The following is a 27,397-nucleotide window of genomic DNA, read 5'->3' as shown; positions in this document are numbered from 1 at the left end:
TGGTCTCGTCTCGACTTTGTCTTGGTCTGACTCGGTCTGTCTTGGTATTGTCTTGGTCTTGGTTTAGGCGGTCTTGACTAGAAGTCTACTAGATTTTGATATTAACAATGCTGACGTCAGCACAAATGATCTAGAAAAACCGCTGATGTCATCAGGATGACACAATCACAAATAATCTAGAAAACTGCTGATGTCATCATACTGTAAGATAAATATGATAAAACATCGGAGATGCGCTCTCTGAGTGTTCTTGTTACTAAACTAGGTTTGCTTTGTACGACTCTAGCACCACGATTACCCTCTTTGGAGTCAGTGGACCATACGACATCCAAGAGAGAAAAAAAAACATACAAAGTCTGAATGATGAACTCATTTATTGGTATTGACATCTAAGTAAATTAAGTATATATTTATGAGCTACGCCGATTCCCATATAAAGACAGTCATAGTCAAAGGGTGCAAAATCATCAAAGAGGTCGCTCAAAACACAAGATTGTTTTGAAAAACATAAAAGAATAGCACTGTACATTCAACAGATTTTACTTTTTTGTGTTTTTTTGTTTTTTTGCTATGCCAGCCCTGGAACAACCGATGACAACGTCACTCAGTTCAGACTGAAATATATCCACATCCAAATATACTTGCTTTGACTTTCTTTCACCCTGTCATGAAGTTCATATTTGTGGCTTTAAAGACTTTATTGCTGATGGCATCTGTCACATCTTTGCAAAATGTATCTGATTCAGCGGCACTTTGTGTTCAGTGGTAATTGTCATTTATATTAAGATAGAACTGATAAATGTGGATGTTATATGTACACACCAAGTATCCCTTTTTTTGTTTCTGCCCCTTTTGATAGAAATGCATCACATAATTTTTATATTAATCAGATACATATTCTTGCTATTATTTGCCTGTTCTTAATGAGCCAGTAGTGTTCTACTGGATGTAGATCTGGGGACTGGGGAGGCCGCTAAATTTATCACGTTAATTAAACAATTAAAGGTAACTTCTGCTTTGTAACATGTTGAATTTAGCATTAAAAGTAGAAAATTGTGACCAGAAAAAGATGCACCACCATAAAGTCCTGAGATGACTGCAGGGTCCAAAGTCACTACACAACTGTTGTCAGATGTTTGAGTCAAAGCAAGCTGGGAACATGAATCCTACAAGTGTTGCCTCAGCAGATGTGAATAATCGTCAGTGCGGACTGTGTTTACCAGTGTTGGTGAGCCTGTGCTGGCTGCAGTTTCAGATTTCTGTTTTCAGCCAACAGAAGTGATTCCTGATGTGGAAACTCGACAGGTCTAAGATGGTTTTCTGCTCAGTGCAGCTGGAAAGAGGGCTTATCAGAGATAAGATAAAGCTTTTCTCCTGATTTTTTGGTATTAGAGTAAACTGAAAACCTGAAACAGAGAATCATACTTGGTCTCAAAGATCATACTTTTCTCATTCTAAAACTCCTGAATGTTTATCTGCAGGAGTATATGCTGTACCAAGTTGACTGGCTGTTTCCATAACTGCACAAACAAGCAGATATACAGATATTCTAATGAAGTGTTTGTTGAGTGTAGTAATCATATTCTATAAACATCAGCATGGTTTTACTGGCTTTGTGTGATGTTGTCAGGCTAATATTAGCTATTGTCTCTCAACACTGCTGGGGTGTTGGATTTGTCTCAAATTAAAAAGTTGCAGTTAGTTCTAAATGGTCCAGTTTAACTTCCTCCTTTTGTAGATGAGCTAAGACTGAGGTAGGATAAATGCATATGCACAGGATAGTCAAGGCTATAACAGAGTATGCATTTGGGATGATCTTTTACAAAGGAGAGGACATGTCTACATGTCATAGCAGGAAAAGCACCAACAGAAAAGCAGATGATGTCTGAATTCTATTTTTGCGTCAGGAACTAAGTAATCCCTCTGCTTCTCTTTCTATGACAAGTCTGATTAGGAAATTTCTTCAGCCAGATCAGAAATGACAATATCTCTTGCAAGTCTGTCCTGTTAATTGTAGTCAAGCTATTAGTGTGTCCATTGCCGTTTTGAAGAGAAAACAATTGTAATGCATGACATGATAAGAATACCCTTTAGGTTTAAAATTGTTACTGCATAACTGAAGCTCAGACTTAAGCAAAGGTTCTCTGGTTTCAGTGAGCATGGAGGTAGTTCATGCAGTTCTTTGTTTCTGGGCTGTTGGCTTATCAGCATTCTTCCTCTAAAAACAGCTTTCATTTGCTTTCAGTTTTACTAAGCGTTCTGAAAGAAGTCACTGCAGTCAATTTTCACTGCATCCAGAGTCAGCTTCCCTCCAAACACCAGCGGCTCTATGAAGATGTTTTGATTGGAAATGAAAGGCATGTCCAGAAACTCTCCACATTTCTCCTCATCATCTTCCTCGTCCAAATTTCCGGGCTCGTGTGATGAAATATAATCAACAGTTGTGTCCAGAGACGTGTGCGTGTGATCAGAGCTGTCTGAGTCGTGGGACAAACTCTTAATGTAGGTGGTTGGAATGACCGACTCTGGCTCAGTCTCAGAGCTCAGTCTGGTTGAAGGAGACATACGCAAGATTGGTTTTCTAGATTCACTGTTCTGCTTGGGTAGCTCCTCCACATTCACCAGGATGAGCTTTTCTTCCTCCCTGGGTTCACTGGAGCTGCATGGTGGGAGCGGCAGGTTCATGTTGCCCTGTTTGGAACAGAGACACGTGCTCAAATGACGAACAATAAGAGATGCAGTCCAACCTGAATTCTTCTTAACTTTTATACGTTTACCTTGTCTTGGGTATACTCTTTGGCCCACTTGCTGTTTGCAGGATCTGGCACAACATCTAGCATGAAGTACTGGCAAAGCTCCCAAGACCTGAGGAAGAAGGAGAAAACTTTTTATAGCAACAAAATAATAAGGTGTAACTGCGTTATAGAGTTTATGTTGCACACGAACCTTTGCTTTACTGTTGAGTTGTGGCACAAACACAGAAGAATCACCACAATCACAGTGCCGATAATAAACGCTGGTAGGAGGAATGCTTGGGCGTCCTCTGCAACAGTGGCAACAAAAAAAGGATGTAAGATCACGGAATACACCTTTATTTCCTCTGTTACAGCATGTCTACAACGCTTAACTCTTTGTAGGTTCTTCCAACAGGACAGCAAATATACAACAGAATGGCTGAAAAGTATAAGAATTAGGTATTTCAAAGGCCCACAGTCCAGTTCTCCACCCAAGTGACACAGTGGAAGTACTTCAAGAAAGCTAAGTATAAATAAATGCCAAATCTCAATGAACTGAAGCAACTTTAAAAAGAAGAGTCATACAGAAAACAAGTTACTGCTGCTAAAGATAGTTACTACGAGATACTAAATCATTGCTTGGACTTGTTTTCTCACAGGGCTGCATAGAAGGTGGTGACTAATTTATTTTCCTCATTACTGTATATGTACATTAAAGAAAAATACATCAGTATCAGGGACTATTTTATCGAAGATCACTTGGATTGAAAACCAAAACCAGTCTGAGTTTTAAGTATACAGTGTGTTTTTAAACAGTTTCACTTAAAAAAAAGCTTTAATGTGAAACTTTTACAATTTTACAAGTACTTGTATAAAATAAATTTTGTGATAAGAAGTTCTTTAATCCAAATGGATATTAACACAATACTACAGATGTGATAATTGACATGAACTTCTTACAGGCCTGTTAAATTAAAGGCAACACTCAACAACCAGGTAGCTTAGCTTAGCTTAGCATAATGATTGCATTGGAAATAGCTTGCATGGCATGCAGACCTCCTATTTTACCATGTCACTAGTGTAGTTTCATATTTACTCTACAAACCCAAGAGTGGGAATGAACTCCTCCCTGAAAGAAACTAAGTGTAAAAAAAGAAGCTGCTTACGTGTAATGAAGAACTTGATCTTTTGACTTGCAGGGCCTTCTCCTACAGCTGTTGAAGCACTAATCCACAGTCTGTACTCTGCTGGAGGCAGGTCCTTAATTATATACGTCCTCTCTGATCCTGGTGTTGAGTCTGAAAATGTATAAACACATACAGCAGAGGCAGAACATTCTGTCAGTGTGCATAGTTTGAGTTAAATATGTTTCAGTCACAGACTGTATATAGATGAGCTCGGTCATTTGAGAGGGACTCAGAATAAAGTTGCTTTTCCTTCACACTGAAACGATCCAGTTGGGGTGGTTTGGGAATCTGGCTAAGGTGCCGCACAGGTGTGAGGTTTTGGGGCTTCCCAGCTTGTAGGAGGCCCTGATGTAGACCCAGGAGAGATTATATATTTTAGTTGGCTTGAGAACAGCTTGGCATCCCTCTTCAGAAGAGCTGGAGGAGGCGGCCAGGGTGAGGTTGGTCTGGTTGTCTCTGCTTACGCTGACCCGTTTAAGTAGCACAAACTGTGTAAATGTTACACTTTAAGGTGTGGCTGTCTTGTGATTCATAAGTCACAACTCTATAGATGCACATGCTATCTGTGGTTTCACCCCTTACTCATTGTGTCCGGTTTCCAAACGGCATGGTGGCAACAGAAGAAATGCGGAACTTCACAAACTAATGGCTGATGAATCCTCTGTATGATCTATATGCTTTTTAAATCCTCTGTTCTCTTATGTTTCATTTAGTTACATCGCTTCACAAGAAAAATGCTTTAATGCCTGGAACCATATTGAAATAACAAGCTTTTGAATAAAATATTAATGTGGTCCCTTTGATTTAGCATTCTCATTTTCTTCACCTTGGCCTTTTCTGAAAATGTCAGTAAAATAAAACAACTGCAGTTTAACTCATCCTTACAGCTTTTAGAGTTCTCTGTGGTCTCCAAATAGATAGTATACTTGGTAATGCAGCCCCTTCGCTGACTCCTGTCAAGCTCACTCCAGGTAATGTTGACGTTGTTTCTTCCCTCAACCTTCTCTTGGACACGTGGGCTGGCTTTCGGAGCTGCAAACCACAAGCACAACCCAGAACACTGCTTAATATGATGACCATTAACGAAAGATTTAATATTTAATAAGGAATATTGACTGTTTTGTATGTCTTACCTGACTCCAAAGTGGCAACACCTTTAAATTTCCAGCTAATAGAGCTCTCATTATAGAGCACATACACCGCTCCGTCATAGCACTCAAATGGCTGGACATCTGCAGAAAGGAGGACAGAAGCACTTTAAGAGAAAAAAGCAGAAATGGGCAAAATGTGTGTTTTCAAAAAAGTTACAAATTGCTCATTAGAGGCTTTGCTTTTCTCCTGCTTCATCTTTCACTTCCTACCTGAAATGACAGCGTGGTTTTCGTTCTCGCCCAGCCTGACCCATCTGAGCTCCTCCAACTTGTTGCCATCTGGGTACCACTCCACTACATATGCGGTGGGTGGCGGTGCAGTTTCAGGTTTTGTCCAGGAGATGGTGATATTGGAGTTGTTGGCTGTTACTTGTAAGTTGTTAGGGGGTTTGGCTGAAGCGAAAACAAGGCAGTCATGTAGTCACGTAATTTATAAATGCAGAGACCAGTGTTACTTAATACATTTGTAACATTTTAATAAGAAGACTTAAAATTAAAAGAAAGGGAAGTGACTGTGGATTTTTGTAGCTGTCCTGACACAGAAACAAGGCTGAATTACCATCTGGGAAAAGTTTTTCATTAGGCAGTTAGGAATTGTTTTATTTTTGCAACAAATAGATGGTGTAAAGTAAACTGCAACTTGAATTATTGCATAAATAACTGCCCCTGTTTTGTGGAGGGCTCTAACATGTTGGTGTACGCTGATAATGCACAACATCAAAAACACCTGGCCTAATATCGAGCAGATCGAGCATGCCATCAACACAGATCTGACCCAGAAAACATGTACGCAGGAACACTAAAATTGTGATATATCTAATCTATAGGGTGAAATTAACATACACTGTGTCATATCTTCCCTATGTGAAACTGAAAAATAATTCCTGGGAAAAAGGAACTAATGCAGCGAGAGTCACCTTCTACGCACTTCCCCCAAGTCACAAGTTGTCTTTGGTGTAGCTGGATTTAATTTTCTCGTGGTCCCACCCACCAAATCACACCTTTTCTTTACTTTCTTAAAGAGCCGCTCAGTTAAAGCCAGACTTTAGAGAAGTATCTGTGTCCATGCTGAGTTTTGAAAACTAAAGGCAATGAAAATTTGGGACTTTGTTTTATTGTGTGAGACAAGGAACGAGGAATAAAAATGCTTTACAGCCACAGACACCTGGACACTCTAGGGTTACTGCTTGGTCCGGGCTTGTTTAGGCATATTGCATGGGTGCTCAGTAAGATTGGGATCTGGAGAGTTTGAATGCTAGGTCAACATTACAGACTTTTCATTGCATTCCTCCAGCTGTTCGTGAGCAGCTTTTTCAGTGGCAAGGTTAGGACACTGTGGCCTGAATGCACTATAGCGAGACCATCAGTGCCATTCACTCAAACTGCAGAGGGGAATTTGCTGTAGTCAAATTTGGTCTAATTTTAGACCAGATCTGTCCTTGTGAAGCATATTCCAAATATGTTTTGGGTGAACCAGATAACTACAAACAAAGACATATCAGTGTTTCAGCACAGAAGCTCCGGTTGCTGAACAGACAATGGAAAAACAGATGCTGAATCATATGTCAAATGTCTTTGTTTTTTTACCTTCAGTACGGCGGGTTGTTACTCTCGCAGGAGGGGACAGCCCTTTGGAGTTGCGAGCCCTCACTGTCACATCACAGCTGGCACAAAGTTCAACTAGACAACTCCTTTCATTGGCACTGACGTTAGTGATGACACTAGAGCTAGAAATGCTGAGTTCATATCCTAGGATCTTCCCTCTAGAGACGGAAACGTTCGCCTCCTGAAATCAAAGAGATAAAAAGTTAAGCGTCACATCAATTTTTTTGATGACTGGAGGATGCAGACCAGACAAAGGAAATGATTACACAAGCCAGGGATTTAGATGCCGCTCAAAATCAACATCACAGCAAAATGAGTATGTAAGACACATCATTTCTGTTCAGCTCCTCTCTTTCTTGTAAACTGAAACTGTGGTGTCTGCTGACAGGTTTCACTTGTCTCTCAGTGTCTTTATGTGACATTGAAAGGTTCTAGGTGTGTGTGTGTGTGTGTGTGTGTGTGTGTGTATGTGTATGCACGTGTGTGCGTGCGTGTGTGTGTGTGCGTGGTCCAGGGTGGTGACTGTGTGAGTGTGAATGTCACACCTCAGAGGTGGTCAGTTGTTGACATTTAGTCTGCAGAACGTAGTAAAGCACAAAGATCAGAAAGTGTTACTATGGTTACAATGCCACATGCCCACACAGACACACAGAACGGGGAGAGGGGAATACATGTAGACCTCAAACCCTCAGACTCAAGCACACACAGCAGCGCTATGTGCTGTGTTTCAAGTGCAGTGCAATTTCATGTAATTCAACTCTGCAGCGACCATGTTAAGGATGAGAAACAGTGAAAACTGTATTAGTTTTCTTTCATAAGATTAAAAAAAAAAACTTACCTTCCAGTAAACTTTCATGTGTTTAAAATCAGATGCAAGCCACACATCCAGCTCTTTGGCAGGGGCTAAAATAAAAACAAACTGCAGTAAGTCACCAGGGCATATTAACTCAATTCATGCAAGAGAAGATAGTGAACTGGGTGGGTTTTCATTTCAGTAAATGAGTGCATCTGCAACGGTGTGATGGTTTCTTATCAGTGATGAAATGCTTTGAAATATTTTAAAAAGTGACAGACATCCAATGTGCAGCTCTGTTAAACTTTCCTTTCATCTTAACTCTGACAGTAATGAGTAGCAATTCCAAGAAACCCCATGTTATTTGAATCAAAGTCCTTATCTAATTAAAAAAAGAAAATAATGCACAAACAGTGTGGTTAAAAGGTCTGTTGGTGCAAACTGTGGTTATTCATTATTAAAATTAATTCTATGAGGCTTTATTCACGAACTCTGTGATGCTTTCTGAACGTTCTGTGCGTGTCTAAACCAAACTTGCTAAAGTCTTACACAGGGGAGGGTGGTTTCCTCTACAGTAACTCTGGCAGCAGTGTGTGACCGTACATGAGATGTTGTAACCCAGTGAGGAAAAAAAGGTCACTTCACCCTGTAATTTGTGTACGAATGTAGGAAGATGTGGTAAAAAAAAAATGTAAATGAGGTTAGAAGGAGTGCTTTGTAAGTTGCCTCCTAGAAGGTGCATGTATGCTGGCGTCAACCCTATTCCAAAGTACACTGCCAGTTATTACTTTCTTTCACTTCCAGTAATTTCTCAAAAGAAGGAAAATTTAAGTATTACTGATAACACACACAGCAGTCACATGGTTAGCCTCTAGCAATGGTTCCCTGTTGATGAGTTCAAATGCTGTTGTTAAAATGAGATTTCAGGGTAGGCCACTTGCAACCTTTTAAATGTCAGTTTCAGTTGTTTCAATTCATAGTGTTTATATTTTCCCCAAAACAGTTTGATACCAACCACAAAAAAGGATATCACAGCACTAACTAAAATGAAAACACCTATGAAATGATCCACTTTCACAAGAAAAGGCAACATATTGGGTCATGTTTCTCTCTAAGCTGATTTTTACTGTGCCTTTAAGGTCATGATATTAATCATCTGTGGTCAGTTGGACAGTCACTTTTAATTCAATGTGTGGAGTTAAAAATAGCCTTCTTCAGAGGCCGAGGGAGCAAATGCTCATCCAGAAAAAGGGGGAAGAAAGACAAACTGCAATTATGGTGTTGATGCACACACGCTCGAAGAAGGCGTGCAAGACACTCCTCACACAAACATTGCTTCACCTTTCTGTCACAGTTTGACGTTCATGGAAAATGATGTACATACAGTGATCTGTCACTGCTGTACATTCATAGTTTTACATATATGTACAGAGGCTTGCATATCTTCACACCATCAGTATTAAAAGTATGCAGCGATACTTCCCATAAAGCATCACTGTCTTCTTCACACCCTCACCTTTCTTCCCTGTGCCTCACTATTCATCTTGTGTATAATTACACTCAATAATAATTTACTGAAGATATTTATTACATTAACAATTTAAGAAAACATGGATACATCGTATTGGTAGTAGCTGCTTTTGTTCTCAGCATAGTAAGACCCGTTTCAGTGGCTCAGCCAGTGGTGAGCAGATAAATGCCTCAGAAACCGAGAGGAAGCACCATTGTATTATCTGATGGCCTGCACTGATAAAGCGCCACGGATATACTGTATGTGTACCTTATTATCTGTCTCTAGACAGAATGAGTAGTGTCAGGAAGTGCTTTACAATACACAAAGGCAGACCTTAAAACGGCCTTCCGGAGCTGCAGGTTAACACATGAGTACTTACGTTCCTCTTGAGTCCATGCGCAAATGTTCGTGCTCCACTCACTCCACAGGCCGGTGCTGAATTTAGATCTGGCCCTGAAATGGTACAACCTATAGGGCTCCAGAGAAGAGATGGACCAGTGGGAGGAATTCATCTGCACAACCTGTAAGTTAATAATAAATACATATTTTTCAGTTATATAACCTCAGATTACCATATAGATACGAGTCTTGCATGTGGAAGTGATCCACGAATTAACCCGAGAGAACATAAAAGGACAAATTCCAGCTTGTTTTTAAGACTTGAGCATCATTGTCAATTCACTTATGCTCATATCAGTCCTGCTACTCATATATGCCTCTCGGTCTGAATCAGTAACAGACCTATTTGGTCTAACTGTATATCTTCAAAGGTTTAGGTAACATCCTGTGATATCTCTGACTTCTACTTTTCTCACTGAAAGTCCCTAAATTCTCAAACTCTGAAGAGTTAAAATGTCTTACTGAGTCCTGATAAGTTGTCCATGTCTGCTTTTCTGCCCTGTACTGGATCTCCAGGTGCTGAGTCCTCACAGACTGCTCCACTTTCATGATGCACTTCCGGGAGTAGCACTCTGGCTTGCCGAGAACGGGAGTCGACGGCATCGCTGTTCGGATCAACGCAAAGCGGTCACATAAATGACAAAAAGAAAACATTTTGTGCAGCACTAAAACAAAACAGGTTCCTAATATTTGCCATATTGTCTTGATGCATGCTCAATCCAGCGTGTAAGGAACTCCATCTGGATGTTGTGTTTTCAGTGGGAAAGGTGTTTCATCCCTCATCCAAGTGACTTTGAAGAAGACTGAGAAGTGACTTTGAATGAGTGATGAAACGTTTCCCGAGCTAAAAACGTAACATCGAGATGAGCAGAATCATCTTTCTGGGATTCCTCTGGGTTTTTTTGGCAGGATTTGGAAAAGAGGATGGGTGATCATCAGTAACCATAAACTTCAAGATTGAAGTAGAACAGTTTCCACTGCAGAGTTGGTGTGGAATTCTACCCACAGCATCATTACGTTCTCATACCCTTCAGTCAACCTGAAAATCTTTTCTTGCTTTTTTTTTCAGAAGTTTCATCTCTGGAGTCATTGGTCTCCAGTTGATGGTAACTTACGTGAGTCTTACCAATTTTACTGAGTGTGTAGTTAATGATGGACGATTGTGCAGAACCCAGTGGATTTTCAGTTTGAACCCACACTGAGATGAGCTCGACTGATCTGGAGACAGTGAAGTTCACCGACAGCAACTCGGTTCCCTTATTGGAGACTTTGTATGGCGTTGATCCATCTGAGTGATTTCCAGACACCCCCTTCACCCTGAAAATTTCAGTTGACAGAATAAACTGTTATTGATGTGTTTTAAAGGCAAAATTGACAAGCAGAATATTTGTTTTTATAGCAGTATGGTGGTGACTCACCAAAGCGCTGAACTGTTTCGAAGATTAGTGTCCCGTCCTCTGTTCCAAATGCAGACCACAACTCCACTTTCATTCTTTACTATTTTGTAGATGCATGAAATGTTTTTAGGGCGATCTGGTAGGTCTGGAGATCAAAGAAGCCAGAGAAAATACTCAGCTGAGTATTGAGCAGAGAGCTAAAGCATAAACAATACTAAAAGTAGCAATTTGTCTATTTATGTCAAGCTGCATATGTCAGAAACAGCAACAACAACAAAAAATAGTTTATTTTCACACTTGTGTTAGCCACTCCTATATAGACTAAATCAGCAACTTATCATAGCTAACTTTGACACTTAGCTGTGCTCACTCCTCAACATGCAACCAGAGTGTACATTATGTAAAGACAAAAAAGCAGAACCAAATGACCTTTTGACAGCTTTTGTAACTTAAAAGCGCTAAACATACCCTAAAATAAGAAGGTCTCAAGCTGAAAGACAAGTCCTGCCCTGCAGAGCATCGCTCAGGACTTTTCAGTCCATTCAACATCAATCTGTTGGCTTTTTCTAATTAGAAATAGAGAGCCTTAAATCCATGAACCTGGGCTAAAAGTCTCAGTAGAGGGGACTTTCATGCTCACTGAATACTCACATCCAGCTGAGATGTCAAGTCCACAGGGGTCCAGATCTTTACGGTTCTCACAGTGACAGCTGTATGTCCTGTTCTCTGTTATGTTCACCACCTTAAAATTTATGGTTGTAGAATTCAGTGGTTTGTGTTTCTGCTTTGTGGGACCTTGGCCGCTGTACATGGAACTCGTACACTTCAGGTTAAAGATACAGAACACCTCAAAGCTGGAGCCTAGCTGCACTACAGATTCAGTACTGGATCTGATGACGCAGGATTTGTCACCTAAAAACAGAAAGAACAACTTACAGACTCTAATAACATGATCATATGATCATATTTATATATATATATATATATATATATATATATATATATATATATATATATATATATATATATATATATATATATATATATATATATATATATATATATATATATATATATATACACACACACACACACACACACACATATATATATGAAAAAGTTATATCCCAGATGGCAGATACATTTGGGGTTAATCTGGGCTATGCCTGACACTTGGCCCATGTAAGATGGACCAGGCTGAGTCAATGTCTTTAGTCAAGGCCAAATTTGGCTCATAGGAAACTGCAGAAACAGCCAAACATTAACTGCTAATCTGGACTATGTGAAAATTTGATTTAACTATAATTTTAAGCAAACACGCAAATCTCAATCTTCACATTTGCACACAACAACACTGTCCACATGCACACATTCTTCTTCTAGGCATATTCTTCAGGATATCAGTTATCATCTGTAAACTATCACATAACCAGAAGGCTCACAAACGACGGACGATGGGAAAGACTCTAGATCACTAGCTTTAAGATCTCTTAAAAGAAAAACACCAAACAAACCCACTGATCGTGTAGTTGATATCGAACTTTTATCACCAATATATATAAAGAGAAGAAAACAGGATATGATAGAAAACTGAATTCACACATTTATCTAAGCTTACCAATGCAAAGCTGCACGGCCAGCATGGCAACGGCGACGAAGACCGACCATAACTGCAACATTGTTGCCACGAGTCATCAGCAACTTTACAGCAGCCTAAGTGTCTCTTCCATTGCCACGGGAGCTGCTTCGCCTTAAAAAGGAGAAGTAAAATAAATGCCTGCGATCTCTTATGCTTTCGATGCAGGGACTGTAGAGGTGGGAGGAATCAAAATAACATTATTGATTAGAAAAGTTCCCTTCATACATCCAATAAGGTCGTAACTTATAAAATGTATACATTTTGAGGCATGTATCAGTGTCAGTGTAATGACACGCATGGTTCAAGTGCAGCAGAGGACAGTATATAGTCAATAGTAGTTTAAAAACAGGAGAAACGATCCCCAAAGTCACCCAAATATCACATCTCAACATCAAATTTAACTTTTAGTTACCGTCTAAGCTGTTCGTAGCTCTATCCGTCTTCGTATCGGATCCTAAACATCTTCATTTAGAGAGAGAGCGCGTCCACACTGCGGTGGTAACATGAGAGCGGAGACTCCGTGTTGGCTGGCTGCCGCCCCTGATGTGAGGTAACTAACTCCTGAAACTGGTCTACCTTTACTTTAGAAATTATCACTGAAGCCAGATAACCACAGAGGCTTCTGTGCGCACCCAGGCTGCACATCAGCACTGCCTACTTGTCTATTTTACTAATACATGCATCCAAGATTTAGCGAATCATTCAATCGCGATATTTTATTTTATTTCAGTTATTACCACAAGTACTCATTAAAAAAAATATATACATATATGTGTTTTTGGGGTGCATTTTGTGGTGTTTAGCATATTCAGAGGGATAGACAACACGTAACAATGATTGCATATCATGATTCAGCCAAATTTTATTATGCGATAAAAGGTGCAAAGACTGATTATTATCTGATGGGGGGATCTCTCCAAGCTGATGTTTAGATGATGCTTGGGAACCTCCTGAAAAGAAGGACCTGCAAAAGCAAAACAAGCTCTCAGAATGAGTTACATTATCAGATTTTCCATGCAGCCCAAAGTCTTTCAGTCCCTCTGTTACATCTCCATGTGGTGCAATAGGGGACTTTCCAATGTGGCATCGCATTCTTCGGAAATACAATACAAGACTCAAGATGAATGGATATGCCCGTAGTGGTTAAATTAGCAAGAATAACAGATATCTGTAACCTGGAGACTTCCTAAAAATGTAGTATGTCAGTAAAGGAGAGACTGTCGTGAAATGTTCATTATCATTGAGGAAGTGAGACGGCTCTCAGGAAGTGATAAAAACGGTATTGAACTGCAGGTGGTGCATGTATGAGTAGAATTGAAGGTTCACAAACCCCGACACTGAGCCACTGACTGCAGAGGGAAAGCCCCAGAAGGCTTTAGCCTGGGTGTGTTTTGGAATAATTTCACACTCATTGCTTCTTTTCTACTCAAAGTGTGGTGCCAGCATTTAGAAATATGCATGGGTCGCGCCCTGATATGTGAGTTTGACCTGATACAAGCTTTTGGATTTTTCTGGATAAAGGCGCTATCAAAGTTGATAACATTACTTTGCTTTTGCTTGATTAATTGGATGTGGTTTCATCTTTAGCTCATTAGCAAGCACAGTTTGGTTTCCAGGTTAAGGTAATTACTAAAAGCTTGCTCATAGGAAGTTTTTTTTTCCCTCCTCTTGACTCTTTGTGATGCAATAGAGAACTGATACTGCTAATGAAGCTTATTCCTTCACTCTGCATACTTTAAATGCACATCTCTCATTCTTCCTTGCAGCCACCTTTGTGCAACCCACCTCCTTCCCATCACCGCCTCTCATCACTCAAGCCTCCATCTTCATCTCCACCACCACTGTCTAGACTCCTGGGTGGTCCTGCCCTAATCCCTATCACGGCTTGGATTCTTTCCTGCTGTGATGGACTGTCGGGGTCTAACTGCTAAATACCTCAAACTGAATTCTGTACATCAATAAATCATGAGGTTAATATAACTACAAGCACTGTTAGCTAAAAGATCAGGCGACAGACTGCAGTAAGCAAAGCTTCACGTATGCTTTTGAGAGACTAGTCTCTCAGTCTAAAGTCTAAAATCTGGACCCAGTTTCTTTGGGTATTCTTTAACAAACTTAATTAAAAACGAGCTACACTAGCTTCTCTGTGACACTTTACTTACAAATAGTGTTTTGAATGCTAATGCTAAATGCTAATGTCAGCCTGCAAAATCTCCACCATCTCCACCTCACAGATGTTATGGCAGGCACAAGAACATGAAATTCATGATGCTTATCGGAGGATCAACAAAATATTACAGTTCAATCCAGAGAAACCGTGAATGTCTCTATAGTGACCTGAATGTTTCACTATGAGTGGGTGGGTTTTTAACTCATTAAGTAGGTGGGAAACATCTTGTCTACACCTTCAATGTGTTTTACAAAAGTTAACAACAATCTACCTGATAAATGTAAAGACTAAAAGATAAGACAACATCACTAAAAGATAAATGTATGGATGGTGGCAATAGAGGAGATGTTATTTTTCATAAAGTTACTTGGCTTAATTCTCTTGGAAACATAAATAAATAATTTTCTTAACAAATTAGATATTGCTGATTAAAAAATAACCCATGTGAATCACTAAATGCTAAAATTATATTTTTATGATGCTATTTACAAGCACAGCGGTACAGTGGCTAGCACCATTGTTTAAATAGCAAGAAGGGCTTGGTTTCAAATCCAGGCTGGGGCCTTTCTGAGTGTGCCTTTTCTCTCCAGGTACTCTGGCTTCCTTTCACAGTAGTGATTTTAAATAGACTCCTGGACTAACACGTGTCCATGCATTAGTCCTGCAACAGACCGATGATCCCGTGAGTCCAAATTGCACAGAAGAAAGTTATTTATGTATTAGTGTGCGCCACTGTTAGCATTTTTGGAGGGGTGGTGTTATATCTATTCATATATTCAGGATACATTTTGGCCCCATCTGCCATCAGGTCGCTCTGACGTTTGACATTCAGGAAACTTGATAAAGTTTTTTTTTGCTTTAAATTTATTTCATGAATTTGTTTTTGACAACAATTTCAGACAGATTTTCATTCTGATCGCACAAGGTTACTGAAATCATCATTTCAAGCGATAAGGTGGTTTAATAATGCTTTCTTGGTAGTGCAGGTTTATCTTTTTTTTCTTTGTGTCATCCCCATCGTCCATGCTACAGTTTATCGCTGCTGACAGCAGCAATCTGAGGGAAGTAACCGCCAAACAGTATTATCTCACCAGTACATTGAGACAAGCTGGGGTCTGCTGTGTCAGGAGTCATAATCTCATCCTGTTGCAAGTCCAGAGATGGAGAGTCTGTTTCTACTTCATCCACAGTCCCTCTATGTTGTTGTAAGAACTGAAAACCTCTAGATATTGTGCTTGGTTCAGGAGGTTTAGGCCTCAGATGATCATTCACAAAGCCGCGAGTATGTTCCCGAGATGAATAAGAGGAATTCACATCCACACTCAACAACAAGCCACTCAGTAATCCTTCAAACACACTTGAACATCTGCCGTCCTCCCCATTTAATGGAGTGTCCATCTGCTTCTCCTCCACTTCATTCACCTCCTCTTCTTCTGAATTCATCATACCAGTCTGGGGTTTGTAGCCAACATGCTCAAGCCTTCTGTCAACAAGCATTTTCTCAGTATCTGACATCAGGAAAGGTGTTTTCACTGTGAGTGTTCCTGAGCCAGTCTGGGACTCTTCAACATGGATGTTGGGGTAGATTTCATCCCTCTCCTCCTGGGAGATGACAGTGATGGGGGACAGTGGAGGGTCACTGTGAGTGCACGAGAATAATGGTTCGACTCCATCGTGCTGTGGACCACAAAACAAACAAATCAAATCCATACTTAGATCTAGAGAGATAAATAGAATGCAATTGTTTCAGAGTTATATGTGTCATCAAGATAAAGTAGCTAAATCTCTCAGAACGAAAGCAGGAAGTAACAATGACTTCCTACAATAGTTCAGGCTAGCAATGTCTAGAAACTAATAGTAGGCTATTTTTAGTGTAGCTCAAAACTGGCAAACTGATTTCTTTGTTTTGCTGGCACTGGTGGTGTCGCTTCATTTGCTAGTTGTTTCTCTTTTTGTCATTATGCTGACAGTAATACGTAGTCTCCTTGGCTGAAAAATGAAGCCAATACGCGCCAAGGGCCAACAACTGCAGTTCCTGGACTTGGGAGCATCCACTAAGGCTGGCCTGAGAAGTGAGTCAACACTATTAGACTCCAGTGCTACGTTACTTGGGACTAGGAATGGGAACAATGAAAAATGTAGAGATTCTAATTACATTATTGATATCAGTTATCGATTTGATCACTTGTTGATTCTCATTGGCTTTACTTTGAGAGTCACCACAACTGCTAACAGCCTATCAAAGGGATTACATTCATGAAAATTGACTGCATGCTGTGTGAAATGTTTGTGTGTGTGGGAGGTATTTCCCCTCTTTGTTGTGATCAGTGTTGGGATTGTTACCTACTACAGCCCTACACACGAATACAAATCCCTATCCTAATGAAGATATGATCTTTCTCTTAGCATTTAGCTAAGCCAAAAGCACAAAGCAAAGACGAAAAACGGCACAAAGAGACTTTAAAGCGATTGCCACAGTGATTCTACTTTGGAAACATGAATTAATTTGTGACCTATTGAAATTGAGTCTGGCTGCCGGGCTGGGGTTGGCATTCCCTCAGCTTAACAACACTCTGGGTTCTTGGCTAGTTTAGTGCTAGCTAGCTAAGAGCTGAAATTGTGTTAGCAGCATAATGCAGTTGTTTCTGTTCTGCAATTTGCACTTTACTATCCCACTCTCATCCTTTTGTGCAACAAAGAATAAAGCGTATAGTGATGCTTTGAAATGTAGAGTTCACAAGCCACTATGTCATGTTATAGTGGCTATATTCATCTTTTATGTACAGTGTATGGTTGATGAGCATGAATGTCAACTCAGTGGACATGCTTGCTTTGTTTACCTCCAATAGTCTGATGGCATTACTGTGTCCAGGTTTTGGCAAGTTTTCAACTAGCCAGGCAGGTCCCCAGGATATACATTTCTGTTTGATCCTAAGAGAGAAAACAGTTAGATTTTCAGTTTTTGATTAAAACGCTACAACAAAACCTCCTTAGTGTGCCTCTGAGGTACTAGACAAAATAACTGATGCATGCTTGTATTACTACTGCAAATCAAAATCAGTCTCTCCGCAGATAAACCACCAGATTTGGAAAGGGTGCTTTGACCACATTTAGTAGGCTACACGTGTTGGTTTAAGTTTCTCTTCATGTTAAATCTGTGGTTTCTTGTTCATCTGTTCATCTGTTCATGTTGCGGTGTGGCATTTTAATAAAGCCGACCACAATGGCATCCATCGCTGTTACTAGTAAAACAAAACCTAAGGTCCTGATGTGGTATCCTTAGAAATACTTTGGCTGTTAGGTTTTGTTTTGTGTCTGTCGGACGACAGTCGTTTCGAGCTTAATTGTTCATTTCGAGCATAAACGATTAATACCTTTCCCTCGCGCATCTCCAGCACATCAGGTTGGCTATGATCGCAATGAAGATGGTAATGATGAAAACACACACAACCACCAGGCCAACTAGAGGAGACAAGAAAAGAAAGACAACACTTTTTCTTTTAGCAGACAAGTTGTCAAGGAGTTATGAAAATAATCTTATTTTGATGTTAGTTGTCCTCAAAATACAAAAGGAGAGTTAAAAGCCTAAATATCTTTTAGTATTTGTGGCAATAGAATATTGACCTGCAGGAGCTGCAGGCTGAGAGTAGATCAGGCCCCCTCGCGGTCCTTCTCCTGCTGAGTTGGATGCAGTCATTTGCAGGACCAGAGTTCCTTCAGGACAGGCTAACCACTCCTGCCTTGGACCAAAAGCAGACACAGTCTCTGTGTAGAGAAGCAAATGAGAGACATTTCTTTTTTAAGCAAGCACAATATTTTTAAGGTAACCTTTAAAATATGCAGCCAAAGAAGAAGAAGACCGACATAATGCTGCTATTTGAACATCAACATGCCGTATTTTGCATGTGATGGACCATCCCTCTGTTTCTTCGCTACTTCTTTGGCCTCGTCCTCTTGTAAAGATAACATATCAGTTGGGGGTTTTAGTCAGCGTCCTCCAGCCTACTGTCAACAAACACAATCATAGGTTCTGTGGCCTATGTGCTGCTTGAAATCTGCTTGGCTCTGCTGAACTAGTGAGGTTAAAAATGGTTCTGATGCACCAAAGCTTTCTGGGAAGTGGGTGTCTGTGGATTGCTGACTGTACACTTGTAACAATGGATACTGGGAAAATAATTTCCTGGTTTTTGGGAAAAAATACACTTCATATGAGTAAATGTTTGTTTTCAGGTTCAATTACTGATGGGGAATTTGCCACCCTAGCACTTTCATTTCTGTTGAAACACCAGTTTTGGTTAGTGGTCTAGCCAGACCTTGCGTATTAAACTGATGACGTCCCCATACGTGTTGATTGCACATAAAAATAAATAGCAATAACCACATCATTAGTCCATAGTTGACTGGTAGGCCAGTAGCTAGCTTAATTTGCCCAGCTTGAGCTTGAATATATACAGCAGTTGTTTTTTTTTGTTTTTTTACAAACAACAACACTATCAGTCATGATTTGGCCTTCCCATAGCCCCAACCTTAATGTTACTGAAGCAGTGTGGGATCATCTTGATAGAGAACTGAACAAAAGGCAGAAAACACTCAAAGAAGAGCTTTGAATGCCCTTCAAAACGCCTCGAGAACTGCACCTGAAGACTACTTGCCATAAAGCTCTCTAACAGAGTTCAGGCTGTGCTGAAGAATAAAGGCAGTCATACCAATTATACAAAATCTGTTTTTGCCTTCTATACTGTATTTCCATGTATGCTTGCACATGCTTTAATAAACCGCTGCACCTATTTCTTATTTTTCCAAGAAAACTGGAAAGAAATTAGGGTTGGCTTAAGACTTTTGCACAGTATATCAAAACAGAAAATGAAGGAAAACCAAAATAAATCTCTAACAAAGAGACTCTTTCACTTGTTAAAAAGGGCTTCATTGGCCAAATGTCAATCTGATCCTTTTTCCTCTGTTGAAGCCACAATCCCATCAAACTTTTTCTATCCAGTATTTTTCCACCATGTATTGGTGTGTTTGTGCAGATCATTTGCAGTTAAAATGTTTCTTCCAAACAGAGATAGTGAACATTGAGTCAGACCTCTGAGTGCAAAGATCTGACCAGTTTCCACATGCCTTTCTCTTGTAAGCTGCAACTTTCAGTGCAGTGTGAGAGGATTAACTACCACTAAAAGATTTTAGCCTGATCTGATTGCAGGTTATATTTTGGCACAGCATATGAGTAATAGAGCAAAATGGCATAAGACAAAAGTAGCTCACTGAAGTAATTATCTGAAATACCTCAAAGAACACTGATATTTAGTATATGCACGTAGCACATTTGAGAGAGCAGAATGTGCGCTCTCAGGTGCTTTAAAGCTGACATTCCAAAAATAGTGCACAAAGCAGGCTGGTTTGTAACTGTGTTTACGGATGCATTTGTGCACATAGCCACATGGCTTCCTGTTTGTGGTCAAAGCCAGTTCTAGAAAACTGAAGACTCTGTGAAAATGACGACAAACAACTGTTTTTTCTTAGGTGAGATCTCAGCATACACAATCAATCACCAAGGTGATCTAAGATAGATACAAAATGCGTAGGACTTCAGAGAAAACTACCAAAACGGTTTGTAACATTTCTAATGTCAGTAGAGCTACCGGCTCTCTTGTCATGTTGGACAGTGATGCTGTCCCCTCCTTTTAGCTTTTTTGAAAAAGTACTTTAACATAATAGCTACATAATCCACATGCAGCAGTTTAGCATTTCAAATTCACGACATTACTGGAAGTGAGAGGTGAAAAACCCTGCTGATGCACTGCATCTTTGTGGGAGGGGAGTATCGATGGAATCCTGGTTGCACACTTTCCATTTTGTAACACAAGCCTTCTGCTGAGACACTATTTATGCTTACATAAATTTACTATTGCATACATAAATTTCCCACATGTGTGCGCCCACAGGAGGACTTTGTCTGACCTAGGTGGAATACAGACACAAAACGTATGCCTACATGTGCCCCATAAAAGGCAGGACTCGTGATGTACAAGAACAGGAAACACAGCGCAAAGTTGTGGTTCCTCTAAACCAGGGGTCCCCAATCTCAGTCCACGAGGGCCGGTGTCCCTGCAGGTTTTAGATGTCTCCTTGATCCATCACAGCTGATTTAAATGGATAAATTACCTTCTCAACATGTCTTGAAGTTCTCCAGAGGCCTGGCAATGAACTAATCATGTGATTCAGGTGTGCTGACCCAAGGTGAGATCTAAAACCTGCAGGGACACCGGCCCTCGTGGACTGAGATTGGGGACCCCTGCTCTAAACCTTCAGAGCAAATCAACATGTGTTTATACTGATCTGAAAAAGCAGCTGAAAAACACGTGTTAAAAAAAAGAAAAAATGTTAGACTTTTTCTTTAAAGCAACAGCCTGCTCATATAACTAAATATTTTTGTCACACCAAAGGATGCAAGGTACTTATTTTGGACCCGCCTTAAAGGAAAATTAAGGTATATATCTGACTCCGAGAGTTCCTCTGCCACCCGATAATGTTTACAGACAACTTATCAATGTTCACTTAAAGCTACAATAAATGTCTGTTCCTGTTTCTCAATTTATCAGTTAATATGATGTTTTTTTGTCAATCAGCTGATTGTGAAAAAATGGCCGTCCCATTAATTGGCATATACAGTTTGATGCTCACTATTAAATTCGTTGTCTTTGGATCCCTGTGTATTGAAATAGATCTTGTACTTTGTGATGAAACCCCTCTGCTGGGATACGGGCAGCTCCTCCCACTGGATCTGGATGCTTCTGGCCTCGTGGGCCAGCACAGAAAGGCTTGGACCAGAAAGTGGCTCTGAAACACACAGTGATAAAAAAGACTACGTGTTGGGTACAATAAGTTTTTCCTGAACCCCGGGTATAGATTCACAAAATCTAGCACATGCTTAAAAAAGCAATCTTCAAAAATGTAGAAAAAAACTTCTCTTAAAAAAAAAAAATCTGAAGAAGCATTACTCTGTTCTTTGGAGTAGAGCAGTATGGGTGATGGAGCACTGACACCTCTGGTGGTCACAGCATACAGAGAGATGTTATACCTCACACCTGGAGTCAAACCTGAAGCAAAGCCAGAAATATAAACTACATTATATTAAAATATATTATTTATTTTGCAAATATGAAGATTAGTTCAGAAACACAGACTTAAGGTATATAAAGACCATCATATGCATTCTGTGCTTGTGCTGGTGTAATACAACAAATGGCCACAAGAGGCCACTGTTTTCTCTCATTTAAAGCCCTGGTGTTTTTATATCATTTCATAGATTTAAATTTGAATTTTTGTGATGCAATATTTTGCTGTTCGTATGTGGACAGACAGATTCCCTAGTGGCTCAGTGGTGAGCGTACCTGTGATTGATGTGCTGTTTAGATCTTTGGGTAACTTTTGCCACCACAGCCCTTTTCCAGGTACATTTGTCCATTCCATCACGTAATACTGCAGTTCTTCCTCCTGTTTCAGTGGGTAGTTTCCTGTTGTCCACGACCAGGAAACAAACACAGCACTGCCATCAGCAGTAGGGCTCCATTTTATCAGAGGAGATCCAGGGACACCTGAACAGTGAAGACATTTAGTGTCCATTTTCTCCATAACTTAACCGTACTTTTGTTTTAATCTTCTGTGTGCAGTATTGCTATACCTGATTGACTGAGAATTACATCAGCTGGTGGCGACTTCCCATATGTGGTGACAGCACTGATGCTCAGGCTGCTAACCTCTGCTGGTAGCTGAACTGCACACTGGATGTACTCGGCAGCACAGGTTTTAAGCTTCTGACCATTATCCAGAAAAATGTCATACTCAATCACCTTGCCACTGAAATCCTCTGGTGGTAGAGGCTGGGAAAGAAATCCAGTCATCACTTAATATTTACATTTGTCATTTGCACATTAAGTTCTTTAGGGTTGAGCATTAAAAAGTGCATTATGTAAAATAATTTAGCTGGTGTCTGTAAAGCCTCTGATCAGAGGATGGCATTTCCTGTTTGCAATTGTCCCATGTTTAGCATTAGCCAAGAGGCTGTTGCATTTCTTTGCACTTTGCTGTGATGGATAAAAAACAAGAACTGAAATGAAATTGAAATTCTACCTGTACTCCTATATTACTCATTTTTTCATTCATCCAAATGAACTGTCTGAAATACAGTTACTTGCTTATTATCCAAAAGTTAGATTAGAGGTCTGACACCACTTTCATTTTACTGTATAAATTGAAATGACTGCTGCCAGAAGACAGGCTTTGTGTTAGATTATTCTGTGGTCAGGTATTATGCAGGAAGTCGCTGTCAAGAGAAAGCTTTTTCTTTCATGTAAAATGCACAACAAAAAGGTCTCAGCAGAAAATCAAATGGTTGCAATTTACAAAATGATAAATTATTCCCTTTAACCAATCAGCAGTGAAGACTTTCTGTGTTATAACCAAACTGATGCATCAGAAAAAAGCATTTCTTGTATTTGATGGATGTTTGGGATTCAAAAATGGCAGCATAACAACAAAAGCCAGGGCTCATGAGTGGCCATGACTTATTACCTTCCACAAAACAGTCACGTTCCTCTGCCCGTCTGTCCCCTGCCTCTCCACCTTCCTCCAAACTTGCAACTGCTGTGATGGACCTGAGGGGAGGGTAGACTGTAAGTTGTGGGCTATGAATTAGAAACAACTAACTCTTATATCATCACATTTACATTGCATCTGTCTTATGATAAGCAACAACGGTGAGCTTGCCTTTTCCAGGGCTTGTCTTCCTCATAGATGGGCTCCATTTGCTGCAAAGCAATGCTTTTCTGGCGGTAATACTACTTGCGTTGGTACGTGTCAGCTCAGGCGCTGTGTTGCATATTTTCATCTGGAACTCATACTCAGTCAGATGTGTTAGATTATCTGTCCGTATCAGATTCTTACTGAGTTCCACGCCCGCTCTCATTTCCTAAAAACATTAAGAGATTAGATCAACTTCATGCTGCCAGATAAAGGCTTTTGCTGTAAAAAAAAAAAAAAACCCCACAGTGTTGTTGGGGGAGTGTTAATAAAACTTTACCCAGGAAGTGTTGTTTGTGCGCAGCTTGACATGAGGTCTGAGATGCACTGAGGATTCATTGCTTTTCCATTGCAATATGGCCGCTACGGAATTGCTCTGAAACTCTATCTTCATAATAATAGGTGACTCGGGTATCACTGCAAGACAAAGGAAACCAAATATAGTGCACACAAATGATGGAGACAGAAACAGCTACATATTCTGTAATGGCACAGAAATTCTGGGCAATTAAAGTTTACTGAAATAGTGACAGAGCTCCGCCGAGGGCGTAGGCAAATTTTGCTCTTCAAAGAAATATTACACAAACAGAAAAACAGTTTGCTGATAAGAAGGTCAAATTAGTCAAACTGTGACCATAAAAAAAAACTTTCTAAAAATGATACATCAGGTGATGACACATTTCTCGAGAAACCATATGACTCTAATAAAAGAAAAGAAAAACAATGAAATTAACAAGTGAAAAAAAATTAACATTCAATAGTATTCAAATTCAAGATTTGTGTAAGTATTACAGAAGCACAGGTTTACCTATATCCTTCACACGTAGGACGACTGGATCGGACTGTGATGTTCCAAAGTGGTTAGAAGCAGTGATAATGATCAGGTATGTAGTGTTTTCATCTAACATTCTTCGTGGTATGGTGATTTTGTCAGCACCCTGGATTTGAAATAGACGTATCTGACTCCCATTTTCCCTAAAAATAAAACATTAAAAAAATCAAACCCTGAGATTTGGATAAACAAGAAAATACAAAACAAAATCATAACACCATACCTGTTTACAGAAATGTTGTAGAGGGTAGGAAGGTACGTTTCCTGCCCCCTCGTCCACGAGCAGTTTATTAAGGATGAGCTCCTTGCTGTTTCACATGTTATAGTGTCAGGTTTATCTGGAGGCACTTTAAAAGCAGATGATTGAAACAAAAAACAGACCTTAGTTTTTACATTTGCTGGAAAATGAAAACTAGTCATTTGCTTTCTGTGTCACTTCTATAAACAAATTTCATTATGTAACATATTAGAGAATACATATGTTAAATCATTTTATACTTTCTCCAAAAAGATTAATTTTAGTAACTAAGGTTTGAGCACGTCTGCTCCCATTCCTACAAAGTGCCCATGGGTTTACCTTTCACTTTGCTTTTTCTTGTTTTTGTACTGTTTGGTTGGCTTCTACAGGCAAAATACTAAATAAAAATAAACTATATTCCGATAACCCAGCCTCCAAGTTCTGCTCAACATCAGCCATAACAGACAGCAGTAAAAAACAAAAAACAACAATTGTGATTTATTTAGCTTGCTGCAAACCAAGTTTACCTACAACCCCACTGCATTTTCTTACCATTTTACAGGCAGTGTTGTAAATTTGTGTTTTACTCTCTCTCTATATTTTTTGCATTTGCACACAAATTTTCTTTTGCAGCTGCTGTAAACTGTACATACGGCCAGCTAGTAGATCCAGTCCATCGACAAGCTTAGTCATGTAATCACTTGTCTGCCAGCAGATTGCTGCAGACAGTGGGATCCATATGCTGGGCAGATGGAATTTCACTGTAGTGCAGTTGATTCTCTCCCATTTATCCACAGGCTTGCCATTTAGCTTCATGGATATCTTGGAACTGCATGTAAAAAAAACCCCTTTTAATTATGGTTTCCTAACTGGTGGAGAGGGACAAGAAGTCTAAAAACGAATTTTCTGATATCAAATATGAGCCAATAAAGCTGATAGCTACAAACACAGCAGGGAGATTTTCATGCATGACAGGATATTGTGTAGCATTGTTCTGACTCCCACCTCCTATCACATTTATCGGTGTGGCAGTACACCGTCAGATTTGAGCCCATGAGAAAGAGTGGAGCTGGCTCTGCAGTCAGGTACCCACTAGTGATCGCTCGTTGGCAGCCAACATGGAGAAGAGGGAAGTCTGTCCGGAAAAGACAAACACATGAAGTTTTCCCCACAGCATTAGTCGAGAAAGTAAATTTTAGACCATGCCAATAAATACCTTCTGTATAGCAGAAGGTATAACACATTTACTATAAATACCAAGTGGATCATTACATTCAGTGGCTTTACTGTGGAAAAAAATCCTCTTTGTGCAAGAAGGAATGCCAAGAACAGAAAAACTAAAAGTTCTTTCCATGGCTATGTATCTGCTAATTTAATTACTGAAACACTTGGGTTGAAGCTGTGGTAAGTGTTGAAGCAAGGGTTACAATTCAAAACCACAAAAGCTACCAAACTGTGATAAGGGATCTCAGTAAGAGTAACAGAGTAATGGCGGTGTGTTATTAAATAGCTGGAACCTGTAACACTCACAATTGATAGGAAAAGTAAGAAGTACAATAATACATCTCCAAATGACTGAGGAGAGAGTCATCTCAGCTCATTTTTCTGAATCTCGAAGAACCCATTCAGCAGCTGTAAAAACAAAGAAAAGAAAAGAAAGAAAGAAAAACAGGTTGTTTTTTAGGAAAAAAAAGAAAAATGACAGATTTCTTACTTCTTATGAATCACTTAAAAGAAATTTCCTTTCACAAAGTTATCTTCAAAGCCTACCTCAGTCATCTGCGTGCAGGAGCACTGGAGTGAGCTGCCTAACATGAGGCGGAGGAAGAGCTTTTAACTCAATGTCTCATCCTTTCCAGTGCAAGCTTGAAGCTGATAACATTAACAGAAGTACAAGCGTCATAACACCATGGCAGATAAGAGAAAACCCGTTCCTGTCAATGTTCTATCCTGCTGACACAACTGAGATGAACTGAGATTAAGTATTTCGTCACGTCAAGCATGTTAACCTTCAATTCTTTCGCTGCTAGCAGCCTGTTGGGACACGTTTTGGTCCTGTGGCTAACGAGCCTTATCGTTACTCACCTGCGGCACGCAGAACCTGAAAGACAGGACAGGAATAGGGAGAGAAAACAAACCTGCATTATCCCACAGGGAGAGTCTCCTAGCGATCAACGACTGTAACGCGTTTCTCTGTATGTTTTTTGTCTCTCAAAGACTGCACATACCATCACTTTCGACATATAGATGAAAGATTGAGATAATGCTCACCAGAACTTCATCCTGTCTGGGTTTTCTTATCAAAATACCATCCAAAAAGACTTTTGCTGTGAATCGATCCTCATCAGACGACTTGCTGTGTGAGGAGCACCTGACTAAAGTGATCTCTTTCATGGGAGTGAAATGTCTTAAAGAGGCCAGTGACCTAGTTTTGTGGTATTCTGGCAAATGCAGAAACTTTGATCATTTTTTTTGAATAGTTTGTTGCCCTACTTCTGTTGCCTGTTTTTCATCACCACAAAGATTCTGTTGACTTGAAACATAAGTGTTCTCAGCATCTGGTGCTCTCATTAAACATGCTGCTGCTGGCACATAATCCAGTGGTCAACCGAGCAAGCGACATGGTGACACCAATCATTTTACTTTGAAAAGCACGCTGACAACTTGGTTATTTAAATTTGTACTTACCCTGACACAGCTGAGCCCCCCTCCTTACAATAAATCAAAATGTGCTGAAGGACAGACTTACATAATCAAGGTTATAAAGATTAAAAAAATGACATAAATTTGATCAAACTGTAACAGAAAACTGCTCAGTGACATGGAAATTAAACACATCCTGGATCTTAAATGTATTTTAGAAAATTTTTAAAAGAAACTTACAGAGAACTCTTTAGAGAAATGGATTTACACTGGAACATCTTTTCTCACTGAGC

The 27,397-nt window shown here is 39.8% G+C and overlaps 2 protein-coding genes across 3 annotated transcripts; both read right to left on the bottom strand.

The window, feature by feature from the left end:
• Positions 1-357: 357 nt before the first annotated feature.
• On the bottom strand, positions 358-13,144 carry il12rb2 (interleukin 12 receptor, beta 2a). The gene is made up of 16 exons (XM_031749609.2): positions 12,832-13,144; positions 12,399-12,530; positions 11,432-11,692; positions 10,802-10,925; positions 10,510-10,700; positions 9,846-9,988; positions 9,364-9,505; positions 7,517-7,581; positions 6,661-6,859; positions 5,284-5,466; positions 5,056-5,154; positions 4,808-4,954; positions 3,902-4,033; positions 2,947-3,043; positions 2,778-2,865; positions 358-2,691 (listed from the first exon to the last, which is right to left on the bottom strand). Exons 2-16 carry the CDS (start codon positions 12,457-12,459, stop codon positions 2,251-2,253), a joined length of 2,373 nt encoding a protein of 790 aa, XP_031605469.1. The 5' UTR covers positions 12,460-12,530; positions 12,832-13,144; the 3' UTR covers positions 358-2,250.
• A 2,291-nt stretch (positions 13,145-15,435) lies between these two features.
• On the bottom strand, positions 15,436-26,567 carry il23r (interleukin 23 receptor). Of its 2 annotated transcripts, none has more exons than XM_031749583.2 (18): positions 26,547-26,567; positions 26,232-26,333; positions 25,992-26,093; positions 25,467-25,596; positions 25,115-25,290; positions 24,447-24,570; positions 24,200-24,366; positions 23,672-23,808; positions 23,359-23,560; positions 23,164-23,246; positions 22,274-22,472; positions 21,984-22,187; positions 21,591-21,689; positions 21,274-21,429; positions 18,214-18,354; positions 17,964-18,051; positions 17,430-17,520; positions 15,436-16,266 (listed from the first exon to the last, which is right to left on the bottom strand). In XM_031749583.2, exons 3-18 carry the CDS (start codon positions 26,050-26,052, stop codon positions 15,616-15,618), a joined length of 2,709 nt encoding a protein of 902 aa, XP_031605443.2. In that variant the 5' UTR covers positions 26,053-26,093; positions 26,232-26,333; positions 26,547-26,567; the 3' UTR covers positions 15,436-15,615. The 2 variants fall into 2 exon arrangements, with proteins under 2 accessions (XP_031605443.2, XP_039462569.1); XM_039606635.1 differs by lacking the exon at positions 26,547-26,567 and adding an exon at positions 26,471-26,485.
• Positions 26,568-27,397: the final 830 nt, after the last annotated feature.

The sequence above is a fragment of the Oreochromis aureus genome, linkage group 23 (assembly GCF_013358895.1).
Source record: "Oreochromis aureus strain Israel breed Guangdong linkage group 23, ZZ_aureus, whole genome shotgun sequence".
Classification (NCBI taxonomy): Eukaryota; Metazoa; Chordata; class Actinopteri; order Cichliformes; family Cichlidae; genus Oreochromis; species Oreochromis aureus.
The sequence above is the reverse complement of the archived record's forward strand: the minus strand, read 5'-3'. Positions and strand labels throughout refer to the sequence as shown.

Excerpts from the sequence above, each read along its gene's own strand:
- il12rb2 (XM_031749609.2), bottom strand. The coding sequence starts at position 12,459 with ATGTTGCAGTTATGGTCGGTCTTCGTCGCCGTTGCCATGCTGGCCGTG. Across the intron at positions 4,955-5,055 it reads TGTTGCCACTTTGGAGTCAG|CTCCGAAAGCCAGCCCACGT; the intron begins GTAAGACATACA and ends TGTGGTTTGCAG. Across the intron at positions 3,044-3,901 it reads GATCAAGTTCTTCATTACAC|AGGACGCCCAAGCATTCCTC; the intron begins GTAAGCAGCTTC and ends CCACTGTTGCAG.
- il23r (XM_031749583.2), bottom strand. The coding sequence starts at position 26,052 with ATGACTCTCTCCTCAGTCATTTGGAGATGTATTATTGTACTTCTTACT. Across the intron at positions 24,367-24,446 it reads TACAACATTTCTGTAAACAG|GGAAAATGGGAGTCAGATAC; the intron begins GTATGGTGTTAT and ends TTTTATTTTTAG. Across the intron at positions 23,809-24,199 it reads CCTACGTGTGAAGGATATAG|TGATACCCGAGTCACCTATT; the intron begins GTAAACCTGTGC and ends TTTGTCTTGCAG.